At 33.5% G+C, this 17,575-nt stretch overlaps 1 protein-coding gene across 2 annotated transcripts in view; it reads right to left on the bottom strand.

The window, feature by feature from the left end:
* Nucleotides 1-17,240, bottom strand: part of LOC148616528 (guanine nucleotide-binding protein G(s) subunit alpha-like) — a 51,077-nt gene extending 33,837 nt beyond the window's left edge. For both annotated transcript variants that reach the window (XM_088583656.1, XM_088583657.1), the window contains exons 1-5: nt 16,860-17,240; nt 16,681-16,753; nt 16,444-16,498; nt 11,784-11,903; nt 6,429-6,526 (exon numbers count right to left, since the gene is read on the bottom strand). In XM_088583656.1, coding sequence (XP_088439782.1) covers nt 6,429-6,526; nt 11,784-11,903; nt 16,444-16,498; nt 16,681-16,753; nt 16,860-17,001 — 488 coding nt within the window. In that variant the 5' untranslated portion in view covers nt 17,002-17,240. The remainder of the gene's footprint in view (nt 1-6,428; nt 6,527-11,783; nt 11,904-16,443; nt 16,499-16,680; nt 16,754-16,859) is intronic.
* Between the last annotated feature and the right edge of the window lie 335 nt (nt 17,241-17,575).

Here is a 17,575-nt window from a genome sequence, read left to right as displayed (position 1 = left end):
AATAAAACATAAGCCCTGCTGCAAATGTTGATCCAAACACAACATACATGTGATATTCTGTAAAAATCAGAAAAAAAAGATGAAGAAAATTAGGTCAGGAGTTTAAGACCTCAGAACAGAAGAATTTTATCAACTTTTTTTGGTTGAATTCTTAACTATCTGATCCTAAATATCTATTAGCAGTTTGTGTCTGCAAACCATGAGAATGGTCTTTTTGGTCATTTGAACACACATGCTGATCTTTTAGCTTAATGGGCTGACCTGGGGACTTGGATGCCAACTAAAAATGGGGACTTGGACACAAACTAGAGTTTATCTCCTTTTATCTTTACCATCTCTTGGCATGCTCTGTGTGTCTTAAACAGATAACCTATCACCTGTTAACTGGCCAACTAAGCTCTTTATGAAGTATACTGTGTAAGTGTTTTGAAAATTTCACATTTTCTAAAAAAATAAAAAAAAAAAAAAATAAAATAAAAAAAAAAAAAATGGGTGTTGTTTTTTCCCCTCAATTTTCATGGCAGACAAATATATTTAATGAATAAGACAAAGATATTTCACCTGATTTAATTTACATTTTAACTTTGACTGCAAATACAGTGAAAACTAGATATCACTGAGATGAAATCCATCTCTGTGGGCCCCCCTGAGGTAAAAAGCCATGCTTAACAAATTTAATTAATCATGCAAAACTCATTACAGTGGAAACACAAACAGTTGTGCAAAAATCAATAGTTAAGGTCACCAACTACAGTACACAGCACATCATCTCAAGGTGATCTACAGATATGCCAAATATCAAAAACCTACATTGTAAGACAAAAGAGTTACAGCCTGGGCACATGTTTGTCGCTGAAAAAACTGAAATTTGACCTTGAAGTCAAAGTTCAAGGTCAAAGATCACTGACCAAGGTATACAACACATTGTCTATAGGTGATCTACCGACAAGCAAAATATCAAAAGCCTACATCAAGACAAAATAGTTACAGCCTGGACACTGAGTTTGTCACCCAAAAACAGGAATTTGGCCTTGGGGTCAAAGTTCAAGGTCAAAGGCCACTATCCATGGTATGAGACACATCGTCTTTAGGGGATCTACCCACATGCAAAATATCAAAAGCCTACATCAAAAGTCAAAAAGAGTTGCAGACCAAACATGAGTTTGTAATTGACGGACGGACAGAGTGATCACTAAAGGGCAATTGCCATTTTTTGTGACAGGATCCTAATTAAATCACCCCAAAAATAACTTCTTATACTGTATTATGTTAATTAGCCTTGAGCCAATCTACCTGACTTAAGTAATGTCATATATGTATAACAGATATCAACCTTCTGACACAGGTTTTTACCCCTTGCACTAATTAAAATTAATAACAAAACTTACATGTAATAATCAAATTTTGTAAAAGTGAATTTTTTACAGCTGGAGACAACCACCAGAAGTCTGGAGATTTTGACATCACGGCAAGAAGTTCGAGGGAGGAGGTTGGCACATACAAAGCAGTTAATGCAAGAGTAGACTCTACATTCCAAGCTTGACAGACTTCTTCTTTGGGACCAAGAGTGCAGTGCAAAAATAGTTAAAGAATGGATTGTCAGATTCATGGTAAAAAGCCCCAAAAGGTGACATTTACATGAAAATTCTTAAGTATGGGGCCTGTTATTTCATTAAAAATGTAGAAAAATATTTAGAAAAATACTGCTGTTTTAATCGTTATTCATAAGGTACTAAATTTCATGGTTTTTAGGGTAAAGTGGAACCACAACATCAAGAATTCAACTATTATTAAACTTTGACGAAGATGAAGGGACTTTGATGTTCATGCCTGTATCAAATGTCATGGTGGCACAATTGACATCCAGTCACTCCTTAGGAGGTAGACCTAAGGTAAAGGAAATAACTCTTGAAATCAGTGATATGTTTATATCATATTCAATTTAACCAAAACCTTTCAAGCTTTCCTTTGAAACAGAATGAAATCTGTCCGAGTTACTTTGATGCTTACACGAGATTGATGTCAAATGCTGAATACAAAGTTCCAATGATTCGTAAGAGTTGTGTCCCTTACCTAAGGTCTACCTCCTTAAACTTCAAAACTCAAGATTTTAATAGTTTTCGGGAAAATTAGAATTGGGAGGAATTCATGGCAGCTGGAAGCATAAAATTTGTACATGCTTGTAATTTAAAACAAATTCATAATGAAATACTATAAGTTTATTTTTTTTTAAAATGGAAATATGTTGCAATATTTTTGAGTTTTTATATTAATATAGTTAAAACACTTCAGTCCTTCAAGAAATATGTATCATTTTAGTTACTTTATGTTCTTTGTTGTATTTGTCTGTTTTCAATGTCTGGTCTTTGTCCCTGGATTACATTCTTTTGTTTTCCACTAAAATCTTGGTTCCCTTGATTACTCTTAAAATGGTTGATGGGAACTTCATCTTAATTTTGTTGTACGGAACTATGTATTGAAACTATAAGTTATGTGTATGTAAGTATCCATTATTAAGTTTTTGAAGGAAAAAAAAGTTTGTGGACAATGGAGATATGGACAGAAACCACATAATACCATTAAATGACTGTTAAATGCTTCCCAATAAATGTATATATAAAGCATAACTTCTATTCTTAAAGTTGAAAAACTCAAGTAAGTAGTTTTATCATCTGTATTTGTCTGAATAGACCTTTTTGTGGTAAGTTAATGAGCATGCTCAGAATAACCTTCCGCGAGGTAGGGCTTGGGTAGAACAAAAGAATTTTCCTCGCGGAAGTGTGTATTGAGCATGCTCTCTGCATGCTCATCGAGTAGTCTACAGTTAGCACAAAAGGGTCTATTGGACTGGCATAAGGTTTCATTTGAATGAAAAGGGGTGATGGCAAATGCATTGGTGGCATGTGGAAACTACTACTCTGCCATTTAAGCTACACTAAAAAAATAACCTCAGATGCAAAAAGAAGAATTTCTTCATACAAAATTTGCCGGAATTGTAGTTGTACGCAACTCAAACAATTTCTATCAACCAGGTGGCACTAAAACATTTGGTTAGATACCACTAGAAATAAAGATCAATAACTCAGACAAGCATTTTGGCATGAAGGGAGGAGCTAAGAAAAAATAATGGTAAAAATTTTAACCACTAAATCTATAATTTTAGAAGCAGATGGGGAAAAAATTCCGGACAGATTCTTCCATCTATTGGCTCCAAGGTTTTTCTTTTGTGTTACTAGAAAGGCTGAGGATTTACGATTGGTGGACACTAATGTTTCGATCTTAACAATCCTAGTAAGACTCATGTCTAAACACTCATATGATTCATAAAAACAAGAGAAATTATATAGCAAAAAAACAAACAGTTTTATATTATAGTTAATATCAACAATGTTTTGTTGTGTAAACAGTCAAACATATTTGTTTTTCCCACTCTAGTTAGCAATTTACTATATATCTGAAAATTAGAGCAACTCAAACCCTTTACTCCATAATGATATAATTAGTTGATGAAAAAAAAGCCTTTAAGCCCTTAGTTGAACCCCCCAGTATCCCATAGGGAAGCAATTTTCTTGTCCCAACTCAAGTGTGTACTATGCTTTTAAATTGTGTCAATAATGTTCTATTTATGGAATGACTCAGATAAAAGAGTTACTAAAAATAGCCTACATATCACAGTCTTTGATCTCCTAGTAATTAAATACCCAACAGGTACACACTGCTCAGATGGGTGTGAATCCAAATCCAAAATGAGTAGAAATCAGCAAGCAGTTACAGATTATAGTCAGCTTGCCAAGAATATTCACGACATATGTGGTGATTAAATTATACATTTTCTTTTTGTAGGAGTTCAACAACCTTGTAATATTCTTACAAACACATAATCATAAGAAGCAACAAAATGGAAACACAAACTGTAGGTTTTTAATCCTTTTGTCCACAATTGAGGCCAAGTAAAAGCTCTAACACATTTATGGCTTAGACAGTGTGTATGGAAAACTTGTCTGGGTAAAAGATTACCAACTTCTTTATGACCTGAATAATGTATGTACAATGCATGTACTACATAGAACTGGCCTCTTGAGTATCAACATGATAAGGCTGTGCTGTTAATTGATGTCATGGCCCATAGCGAGTCAGAATAGGTCAATTACAATGGTGAACAGACCCTTTCTTGTTTGTTCACTGCAAGAGGTTGGCTACACTTCCTTCTGTTCTACCCTATGCCCTACCTTATGGTAGTATATGTCACTCATACTCATCAACTACCCCGAAGTGAACCAGAAGGGTCTATTGCACAGGTTCTTAGTTCTTTATTACCTGATTTCATAGCATCTAAGCTTCATATTCTAATAAGGTCTATCTACCACAGTATTCCAAATTTACCCGATTTTCGTTGAAAGTTTGGATAAAAACCGTCAAATAATTTACAAGTAGGGCTAGGAGAAACCAAATGGTATCCGTCTTTAATTAAACAGATTTAAAAACTTGCTATAAACATGCATCATAGAAATAGAAGTGTATACAGTAAACTGAGACAATTACCAAACCCAAAGAGAGTCAGAAGAGGTCAATTGCAATAGGGTATGTAAGTCTCATTCTAGTTTTATTTTCTTTACCAGAATTTCCGACGTAGAATGTATTGACAACCGAAGACCGATCTACATTTTATTGTATACTTTCGGTTACTCGAAACGCTGTATAACAATGCAAAATTTAATATTTTATGTTTTTTCTTAACACCTTTATCATGTAGAAATAGATATTTGTCATTTTTATCTGTATTTATTACTCAAAAAGATGTTTTGCCCTTTACACTGAACTCAACGCTTTCTAAATGACAAATCTCCATGCTTTTGAATGGTAGACTAAGACCCATTCTCACGAAATCATGGGGTCACATGATGAGACTTGCTTACCCTGCAGTGAACAGACCCTTTCTTATATACTGCAGGAGAGTGGCTCAACATGCATTATAAATGGGTAAGTAATTGCATACTATAGCTGAACACATTCATTATTTACCCCATAAATCAGTGTTTGGTGTAGAATGTGTTGAATTCAATTACTAAAATGCTCAATTTAAACACTTTTAGGTCCTTAACCCTAAAGGGACAATGCCACAGACCAAACTTAGTTCATAGTAAAATTGTAATATTAATTAAGATTTTATGCAGTTTATAATTAATTCATCCCACAGAAAACAAGGGTTTACTACATATACAAACAATTTTTTTTCTAAACTCATGTACATTTTGAGGGTATTTGCTTGTAAAACCAATAATGTTTTATAAACTTAAGTCATAGCCCATGAAAAAAAATATAACATGACATTTCTCATCAACACATGTACCATAATTTATTAAATGGATAAATTCTACTTTGAAATGACCTACATTAAAGTATATTGATGAATTATTGATCTAACCTACATTCCAGACAGGTAAAAAACCTTCATTAGTTAGATGAGCCATAGAGATATTTATAGATCAGATTTCTGGCTATGATTGAATGGATATAGAATTCATATCCCGTGAACTGACACAACACTTTAAACAAAAGGATCTGCTCCTATATACAGATTGGTACTATATGGAAGTGTGAAAATACCATAAATAAATGTGTTCTTATACAGAACTTCTGGCTTTGACAGTTGCTGGTTAGTAAGGGTTAAAAATTGGGATCTTTTATATTGATATAATGCTAGAAAGTGAATTTACATCTAACAACCTATAAAAACCAACGATTTTCAATATGGGCTATAACTGGGATTAATGCAAAACACAGTGTTCATTTTTAATTCTCTCTAAAAAGACAAACAAAAAATACTTTTACATTAGTAGCTTGAACTTTTCAATCCCAAATCAATTTCTGATGACATTAAAGAGGTGACATAAAAAAACATCATGTGTCACAGTTCTCACTAACTTGTTGAAAATAAGTTATGTACATGCTCCCCCACATAATTTGGAAAAAGCAAAAAATCCAGCGTACATAAGATGTTTAGAAAGGAACTTTTGTTTACACATCAGGGATTGCTTCTGTCCATGAGACTTATGCAGCATGCCCTACATGTAGTGACATTATGTACTGATCCATATAAATTCAGAAACTGCCAATAGTAGAGGTGATTCATGATATAGAAAAAAAAAACATCAAACAAACAATGCTTTTTCAATCTACATATGTATATCATATTTTTTCATACTTGAAGTCCATTGTATTTTGGAGAAAACCATACATTCATCTCCCACCTGATTCAACCAAATCAAGATTGATCATAAACGTGCAACAACAGTATGAAAAACTATGACTTGTTATATGGTCTGTAACTGAACTGGAAATAAATGTGATCTCTGTGGATTTTTGACTTGCATGAATCACCTCCTGTCTGATTCTTATTAAGACTCATACTAAAAAGCAATACTTACTATTGGGCACAATCAATTAACTGATATTCATTAGATCTTTCATAACATGCTTGTACTCCTTTGTCTTTCCATAAAATTTCTGTGTGTTCATAAAATTCCTATAAAAAAAATACCTCATTAGTATAATGTGGCTGATGTACACACACATGCATATAAATCAGGCCAAAACAATAAGAAAGTTGTTTCCTGCCTCCAGAACAACCTTGTTACATTAAACCTTCCATGTTGCCACCCAATTTAACTGAAGAAGGTGTCTTATTCATCCAAATCAAGGAGGTAGACCTAGGTTAAGGGACATAACTCTTGAAATCAGTAATATATACATATATTCTACAATTTCAAAGCCTATAAAGCATTCATTTGAAACAGAATGAAATCAATCCAAGTAACTTGAATGCTCACATGAGATATATAGGTTTACACAAGCATACCAATGATTTGTAAGAGTTATGCCCCTTAACCTAGGCCTACTTCCTTATGTTGATGGGTCTACTGGCCTGAACTGAATCAACTCTTTGAAATAAGTGCAATTTGTAAGCTGTAAAAAGCATTAGAACCATGATCTATCATTTTAAATCATTTTTTTGCTGTTTAATCTTTAAGTCTTCAAATTTTGTATCATGATAATGTTTAGCTCCATTCTACAGCAACCGTACATGTACATGTATAATGATAAATAATTCTTTGTTACATCACTCAGTAAATCATCATATTTCAACTATCATCTACAAATGATATGCTTCACTGGCTCTTCCTGAAAATGATGGACAAATTCCCTCAACAAGTCCTCCAATCATTTAAATGCACATCAGAACTTTTGATTGCTCCTACAATCAAAAGAAGATTGGAAAGATCCTTGGAAGTTATCTCACGTTCTGATCAAGGAGAGCACCAAGTTTAGATCAGTCAGTGATAATGCATTTTCATGCAGTAAAGTTACATAATGGATCATAAAATTACAACCTTGGGCCCAGTATCAATACTTCCACAAATAGAATGTCAACATTGGAAATCTGACAGTTATTGAAAAATGTAAATGCTCACTACAATGCAACTAAGTGCAATTACAATACACTTTCTTTTTTCAACAGAACAGAATGTAGTGACAGTGTCTTTTTTTGCCTCTGACAAAGAATATCCACTTGAAAAAAGTAACATTATGTTTATATGGGTAATGGTTATTAAAAACTTGGGGTGACTGACCTGATATTTCTAAGTGTCATTCTAGCATTCAACCATTCATGAATAGACTCATATATACATAGATGTGGAGGAGTTGGTACATTACATTGTATTAGTAAAGCATTCAGTATTGCACAAGGAATATCCACTAAAGCCATCCTTCGCCTGAATATAGCTGAAATATTGCTGCTTGGGCTTTAAACCCCAACAATTAGTCAATTTCAAGCCATCCATTTTATGAATTAGGGATTCAAGTGAAAGGTCCTGATTTTTTTTTCAAGTTTCAAATAAATTTTACACTTGAGGAAAATCAAAATGAAGGTCAAAGACCCAGATAAATGAAGTTTCAATGGTCTTAGCTAAGAAAATGAGGGTTCCAGACTATTGACCACCACTTATTTGAACATTTGAGATCATAATGAATGTTCAGATGTCTTGTACATTTGAACCTCTGCAAGATTGTCAGTATTAGAAAGTTGTAAGACATAAAAGTCTTTCCTTCATTGTTTACATCTGAAGACAACATGGTACAGACTTCATCAATTAGCACAAATTCACTTATGCATTGTGCATAAAATTTGAGTTACCCATGCTTCAGAATACTAAGTTTGTATTTCTTTTTTTTTCTAATGTATTTTAAGACTCATCTTTGCTGGCTAAGGGTTACAGTTCTGTCCCTACAACACCTTCACCAAAGTAATTTTTCACGTTGGAAAGAACCTGGATTTATTACCCAAGAGTGCATTAGATTTCTCTGTCATACCATTTTGTTTTACCAGATTTTAATTCTTAATGTCCATGACAGTGATTGGGCCTAAAGTTTTGAGAATGGGCTATTTTTAATGATCCTTTGAATTTCAAAGGGGCATTTTTTAATAGTCTTGGTAAAAAATACAAAATGGTAGTCAGACAATGAACATCTTACGAAACCACACGTCTTACCTCATAGTCGCCAAATAACGCAGCAAAAACGATGGCAGTGTATACATAACATATACCCCATTGATATAAGATTAACACTGCTATGAAATGAATATACAATGCTCTTTTTCTATATTAATACCCTCCCCCTTGAAAGGCCCCTAAAACTTGCAGTCTGTGTAGTTCTATCTGTCAAGCTAAATTTATCTATCTCTTCCTATTTTCTGCAGTGAATTATGCCATCTGTTGCTAAAAATAACCTGACCCATCATTGGTATAGTGCTCCCTGGCCAATCACACATTATGTTGTACAGAGAAAAATCAATTCTGTTTACGATCAATCAACAAATGGCAGGCAGTATACCTGACTCCCGTTCAGCTTCAGAAATTAAATAATAACATTGATTCTCTTAAGCGAAGTTTATCTTAGACAATTCAGCAAAAATATGGTCTTGACTAATTTCAACCAGAAGGGGGATGGCTGTGATGGAAACATTTTACTTAGTATTAGATCAGCAATAAAATTGTCCTTCACACTCAATGCTGTGCACAACAGACACAAGTCTTACTTTGTGCACATCTTCACTACCAGGATTTTTGTGTACTCCACAATGGTGACTTTAGATAAGCATGCACCAAATTAATTCTAATGAGGATACAAACGATTTTCATTTTTCAACATGATGAAGCATTAGTACAGGACTCGCTTTTAGACTAAATGTAACTGTATACAAAAAGGTACCATTCAGAGCAACAATTTAAAGGCCTGGAATTGGAAAAAATAATTTGGTATAGCTAAGTAACCTTGATCTTACTTGAGATTTATATAAGCTGTACATGTACTTCAAGTACAAAGAAACCTAAGTGGGAAAAAGCTCAAAAGACCAGTGTTTACATGTACAAAATGTAGGTGGAAAGATTTAATTTCATAGTACAAAAAGATGCATTCGAACAGAAGTCTTACTGAATTTTAATGACTGTGATATCACAAAATGTTAAGAATTTTCCCGGGCTTGAAGTAATTTCATTGAGTTTGGTCAGCAGGAAACAAGCAAGACAACATCAGAACTAATGCACATATCTGGGACTTCAGCAATAGGGAGTCAAACATGAACATTACAGATAAAACACAACCAAAATAAAGTGCTTTACAGGGAGAAATTTCATTCAGCTGAGGATGTCAATCAGTTGAGACAAATATGAACTCAACATCAAAACATGATATGCAGCTTGTAAATCATACTTAATGTTTGACAAGATGACAAGATTCTGACCAGAGACACTTGCAGTAAGACAAAAAAAAATAAGCAATGTATATGATGTTGTAGAAAATGCTTATTTTGGATCTCTTTTTCACCCTTACTTCCTATATCTTAAGAGCCATAACCCTTTTAATCCATCAAAACATTACTTCTGCATTATAGAACTTTTTACAGTACCATTTCATACAAATACTTACACTTCTTATTCAAGCTATTGTCCAGTAACCAGAAACGTTGGGTTTTGATCCCTTATAGCCACTTATACCTCTGTGGACACAGTAAACACCTCAAAAATCAATCTACATCTGAATTCATTGGTATAGATTCAGTAATACAATGCACAGAAACATAGAGATCCATACCAATATTCTTCAGTAATATTTAAACTACATTGTACTTGCATTTGGCCCCTTTTCACATCTGTTTATATACTGGTTCGAATCACTGTGGTAAAAATTTTAAGGTCCACCAGTAATATTCAAGTTATCACACAAAAGCCATGTGCTTACAGACAACACAGATGACAATAGCACCATACCCTTATATTTGTTTTCAAAGTTTGTGGCCAGAAGTTCTCTTGGATTCTAGTGAAGGTAGGCCCATAAAACTCTGGTGGCCAGTAGATAGTAAATAAGATACATGTAGCTCGGTTTATTTGAAAACAAGCTTTTCAGTCTTCACAGTTCCACATTTCTTTTCACCATATATAATATATAAATCGATATAAATTTTGAGTTTTGAGTCCAGGTCGGTAGGGCAACAGGAAACAGACAATTACATTTTTCCCCTTACAATTCATTGAGGGTATTACACCTATTACTTTTAGTTATAAAGAGCTGCACCATAAGTACAGGATACCCCAGTCTCTTTCAGCCAAGCTCGACTAAATACTTAAAATGAAAATTGATGAATACCTATATGATTGAGACCACTGCTGAATTAGACTGTCCCCCTAAAAACTCAAAAATGTAAAATTTGATTTTTTTTTTTTATATTCAATAGGAAGCTAACATCCACAGAAAATACATAATTCTTTGAAAGTAACATGGAAATTGCTGAAATGCTTTTTAGAGTTAACAGGAAATCCCCCATTGACAAATATCCAATAACTCTTACACTAAAGAGCCTACCTCAACAGAAGTTGCAGAAAGTGTTTTTGAATAATAGTCCCAAAACAGAAAATCAAACCATCTTTAAATGAAAAAATCACATACATTTGTAACTCAAAAACAAAAAATCTGAAATTGGTTAAAAAAAAATATAAAAGGAATTCACATCAACAAAAAGAAAAAATGTACCAAAGTTTCATAAAAATTGGTGGAAGGGTCTTTGAGTTATTTACTGAACAAAATGTAAACAATAGATGGACAATGGTGTACCATAATATGTCCTGTATACATTGAAAGATGGGCCTAAAGGAACATGTTGAACTCTGGTATTGTAGAATGCAATGTGCCACTAGAAAATTGTGGGGAGTGCACAGGCTGGTTGACAATTTGCTAATGACACTGGTTAGTATGCAAATGTGCATGTGCTCTCAAAATTCAAAGTTGTCTTGACTGGATGTCACTTATTAAGTAACTGTCTTTGTAAGAATCATGCAAAATCTGAGAAATGTGATACACCCCAAAAAAGGCTACATATTTTTATTTTTGTAATTAAGTTGTTTTATGGGTCTATACTATGAAATGTGTAATTATTCATTCAAATCTGCCTGCTCTTAGGAGATAATTGACATTGAAAATCCAATAGATTCTATTGTATTTGGATGTCATTTACAGAGTTATCTCCCTTACTTTTGAAATTTACAGTGCATTCTATATAATTTTTATCTCCTAAGAACACGGGTTATATGAAAAACTGAATATAATTTCTGTTTACTATGGCAATTCAAACAAAATATCAAAAATAAAAATGTGTAGGCTGTTCACCCATGAATCACATTTTGCATGATTCTTAGCTGGAGTGCTACTTTACAGTATATACTTACAGGAGGATAATCAAAATCTTTTTGACTGGCTTTATCTTGCATGTAATCCACTCGAAATTGGTTATCTGGATTTTCTAAAGGAACGGGAGGATTTAGTGTACTCATGGCCCCTGTTATTGTCTGTAACAAAATATATAATGAAAATAGTCATTATAAAATACAATTAAATTTTAAGAATAATGCAAAAGTATTGAATATACAGCAATTGTAGACTGAACTGTCTGTATAGGACAGTAACTGTAATAACATAGATTCAAAGATGATAAATGTACAAATGTACTTTTAATCTGGCCTATACATGTACATGAATAGTAGATATTTTTTTGTTAAAAATAACCAAGAACACATCACATATGTGTACTTTTATGTCTCTCCTGTAAATGGGGCATTTCTTACTTCATATATGTACATCTATTTAAAATCATATTGATAATCAATGGAGCCACCAAGAAATTCTATACTTTCTTGTCTGACAGTTTTATATACATATTTATTGTACATGTACATGTATCTTATAAACTTATTCAAGAATTTAAACTACTTTACAAAATGTTATACCATTTAATAACATTTATTAATCTACTTCACATGCACATTTTATAGCCACATGTAGGCATTTAAATGATATGATCACATGCAAGGTCGAAGATTTCTTTTTAATTTTTAAAATAGAGTCACTAAATGGGTTTTCCAATCTACAACTTTAAAGCAATTTGATACATGTACATATACAAAGTCTATTAAACTGTTTTGTATCTGCCAACCTCCTCCCACAAAGTACATGTAGATCTTTTTTGTTTGTGGGCAGGGAGCTAGGATCATTTTATATATTTTTAAATACTACAAAGATGAAAATGTGTACTAATGCTACATGTATAAATGATAGTTAAAACAATCAAACTTTATGAAGACAAAATGACAAAGAAAGAATAAGAAATAATTCAATACCCTTCCCCTCCTGACAGGGATTCATATAAAAAAATAAAATTAGCAAGTATAGTATGTGAAAAATCTACTTCCATTCACTTGCATGAGGCTGACTCTACAGCTGATTTGATCCAAAAGAAGGAACATCATTTAGATAGATCCTTTAATCTCAGTTTCCGCCATATAGATGATGTATTATCATTAAAGAATCCTAGTTTTTGGGATTTGATAAATCACATCTACCCCAAAGAACTTCAGAAAAAGGATTCTATAGACACTGTGAAGTCAGCCTCATATCTTGACCTACACTTAGAGATCAATGGTAGAGGAAAACTACTGACCAAAATATACGACAAATGCGATGATTTTTCATTCCATATTGTAAACTTTCTGTCCATCTGTGGCAACATTCTCTCACCATCTGCACATGGAGATTTCGTATCACAACTCATATGTTATGACAGAGATTGCCATGACAATGCAGACTTTTTGTATTGCGCTAGATTTCTTACAACTAGGCTTCTGAAACACGGTTACGTTAATATTTTTGGTCGTCATCATGAACTCGTGGATCGTTACGGTATGTCCATCTCCACCATGAGAACAGATTTGTTCAACATGTCATAGTTTTTTTTTCCTCTTCCTTCTAGCCTGGACTTGACTTTTTATAAGCAACTCAGCAGTGTTTTTAGAAAAGTAAAGGATGCATACACTTCCGGTGCACCTGGTCTATGCTCCCAGTTCTTAGTGGAGTCACAATTGCTCATTTACTTCTGTTACTTTGTATGTACTATTTTGGTTATTTTATGTTCTTTGGTGTGTGTGTGTATGTATGTGTCTGTATTCCCTGTCTGGTCTATGCCCCTAGATTACATTCTTTTGATTTCCACTAGGATCTTGGTTCCCTTGATTACTTACACCTGTGTTCCCTACAACCAGGAGTTTTGGTTAAGCAAGCACCCTGCCCTTTCTGATAGGTTTTACAAATGCCCTGCCCTTTCTGCCAATTTTCCCTAATATGATGTTGATGCTTACAGAATGTGCCTCTTTTTATTTTTAACTGGATCACCTTGCCCTTTTCAAAAGCAGCAGGACCAAGCACACATGCACACAAATATGAATCATCTCCATAATCAAATTCATTCATAGTCAAACAGAAAGTTATCAGAAATTAAATTTTTATTTATGTTCTCTCTATTCAAAAAAATGTTAGGTACACAATGGTAGAATATATGAATGGGTATGTATTTAGCACAGAAAAATATATGAATGGGACTGATCTTCTCCCAGATAAATATAAGAATGGGTGTGTTTCTAGCTGCAACTGCACCCCTGTACCAAATTTTAACCAAAGTGACCCCCCCCCATTTTACACAGGTACAGAATATAACCAACAATGGAATGCCTAGTGTCTTGTAGTTCTGATAACCTATGTAAGAATACATGTATAAAACAGGCTAAGGGAAAGTACTGATTCAATCGTTGTCATATATGCACACTTATCTTCAATCATATCAAGTCCTTCAAGTGTTCTAAAATTTTTAAAAATTCAGATTTTTCAAGAAAAACTCCAAATACAAAATCATTGTCTCATTTCAAATCTTTAAAAATCCTTAAAGGTTTTCTACTTGTCAATGGAAGAAAAGAACACACACATATTTAATAACTATCCCTAATCAAATTTCACTGCCTCTCCCAGGTGACTGGAAATGAGAATCTTAGAATGTGAGGTATGACAATAGGCCTTAGCGTCAACATAGCAGTTGCTTGTTGGACATGCTCTAAACAAGTTCTTTGGTTAGATATACCAAGGGATTCACCACCAACACCAGCTAACACATCAACATGTACTAACACACTCCCCAGTAGAGGAGGTCCATACCAGATCCACAAGGATAGTCAAGACTGTAAAAACCCACAGTCACCATTGTGGAAAATTCTTGTCCTGAAGACATTTACAAAAATTTCTCCAAATTTTATGTAATTGTCTCATGTTCATGTACATACAGTGAATATATGTGCATCTACTGTTAATGAAGTGTTCCCTTATAAAATGCCTACATGTTAAAATGAAACTACCCCACTCATCAATTCTTAAAAACTTGTCAACCTATTCTAATAGGTACAGTTACATCACCACTTATGATGGCACAAATATGATACTTTCAGAGTCAGTCCTAAAATTTCAAAACAAAAACAAATTCAATTTATTCTGAATAGCAACCAAGTGATTTTTTCTCTTTTCAAAATCTACCATTACAAAAGTCTTAACTTGTAAAAATCCAAGCCTTTCCTCCCTTGAAATTAAATTTGGATAGCAGTTTGTGTAAATAGGAAATAAGATATTGCCAACCATTATTACCAGAGTTGACCTTAGACCATTACAACTTGACAGATATAATCTAGAGCAGGTCCTTATGTCAACTTGGTTACTTAAGACTGGACAGGTAACGCTAAAAATATTCAGGTTTCACACACTGTATATATGACCCCTCCCCACAAAACACACACACGCCTGTTTTATTTATACATCAATATACTTTAGCAAGAAAAATTCTGAACCAAGAAACAAACATATTTCAAAGAAACAAAATTGAATTCACTATTTTTTAACACATTAATAATGATTTAAAAAATAGATTTATCAACACTTCAGAAAGTGAAAAATAAAAATATACAAGTTTCCTTAAGGAGGTAGACCTACGGTAAAGGAAATCAGTGATACACTTGTATCATATTCAATTTCACCAAAGCCAATCACTCTATCATTTGAAACAGAGTGAAATTAGTCCAAGTTACTTTGATGATTAGACGAGATTGATATAAAATGCTGAATACAAATGTTCCGGTAATCAGTAAGAGTTGTGTCCCTTACCTAAGGTCTACCTTCTGAAATAGTCAATAGTACCGGTAACGGACCTTAAAGCATATGAAATTTCAGAAATATTAACTATATGTGCAGTTTTTTTTTTTTTACACATACATGTATTATATATGTACTTGATGTGCGACATTAATTTAAGTCACAAATCTTAAGATTTATACGAAAATTAATATAACAAGATTAGGTATAGTGAACATGTCAAAGAGACAACAACCCCACCTGGATGAAAATGTCAGCCCAAGGCCACTCATTGGTCTTCACCGAACAAAGCGGAAACCCTCACAAAGAGCAGGCTGCAGCTGGCCCCAAAACATCATTAAGTTTGTCTATTTGATTGATTATTGGGTTTAACGCCCGAGCAGCAATATTTCAGCTATATTCAGGCGATATCATTTTAATTAAGTAAGACATTTTATATAAGTAAGACAAAAATAATTTTCATTACATATTTTTAAAGACCCATTTTTTAAAGTTCTCGAGTTGATCTGCCTACTTCCCTCAATACCAATGTCAATTCAAGAAAAAAACTTTACATACTCCCTCATTCTCATCATGGAAAGTCATAAGAATATTACACAATGTCACATTCCTTCAACTAAGTAATTTGAGAGTAAACATTATTTATGTCTATTCACACAATGTACATTTTGTTGTAATGAATAGCACTTGGGTTTTGTAAGAGTGTGAATTACATTGTCAACTGATTGTCTATTTCAAAATACAGGTGACAAACAAGATTCTTCAGACAAAAATAAGGTACATGTATTTGTGTATTGGGTACATTTCTTGTGGCCATCTTGGAAAACTTTGAGGGTCAAGTAAAATATAGTTAATATGTACACTACTCACCAAAATTGCATCTCTGATATTCTTTTTAATATCTTCTATTTTGTGTTTTCTTTCACTACAATATAGAACTAAATGTAAATAAAATACTTCTGTAATTAAAATTTCATTTTATTAAATCATTTACCCTTCATTGAACCCCAAACCAAACAAAAATTGACAGTACTTATGCATACATAATATCTGGCAGTTATTCGTATGTATGAAGATTTCGGTATGAATAATACTAAATCTACTTACTCAGACGAGAATCCATTCACATGTAAGATCCTCATTTGTTTCACAATCGTCGATTTTCCAGATTCGCCGGCACCTTTGAAAAGAAAACATAGTTGTTTTATATATGGCCATTCTATATTTTGAAATAGGTAAAGCAGGTATGTCACGAACGACCATATTCGTCTTTCATCGATACATACCTAACAATAACAACCTGTGAGTGGCTCTATACACTTGCTTCTCCTTCTTTAATTCCTCCTCTATCCGTTTATTAATTTGCCTTTTCGCTTTTTCTTCTTCATGGTCGTCTCCTGTGCCTCCCTTCGGCTTAAAACATCCCATACTGTACAGTATCCACGAAATTTTGCCCGTTTTTGTCGACAACCACACAACAAATATATCCCCACCTGCTTCACGCCGGGGATAAATCCGAGAGGATTATCTGAATTGTTAAAGATGAATGAATTAACCTGCTAATGAATAAGTTCAGAAATGTCTAGAAGTCCTAAAATGTCTATGTCAGACATAAAAGTGATGTAGTCCTCGTCTGCCGACATAGCAAGGCAACCATACCATACGTCAATTTGATAGAGCTGGGTGGGGTTAAAAGGCATTGTGGGTAAATATTCCAATGAGAAGCCCATAATATGATGACGAAATACACAAAATGTGTATTGGCTGATCATTTATTGCAATTTTTCAATTATTCAATCACTAGCTTGAAACATAAGAAAAGCAAAGTCTAAGGTTAATTGACGAGAGTAAATCAAATTTAATACCCCGATTTTTATTGATAGTTCTGTTGTACAGATCCAACCGGATCCAGTCAGGAGTTTTGCTAGAAATAAAAAGTTTTTAAAAATATATATTAATCCAGTTATAATCGATTTTCGCATTCCTCCTTTTCTAACTGCAT

Source organism: Perna viridis, chromosome 5 (genome assembly GCF_037379345.1).
Source record: "Perna viridis isolate PV_CMFRI_1.1 ecotype Kerala chromosome 5, ASM3737934v1, whole genome shotgun sequence".
Lineage (NCBI taxonomy): Eukaryota > Metazoa > Mollusca > Bivalvia > Mytilida > Mytilidae > Perna > Perna viridis.
Note: the sequence above shows the minus strand (reverse complement) of the source record. Positions and strands in the feature narration are given on the sequence as shown.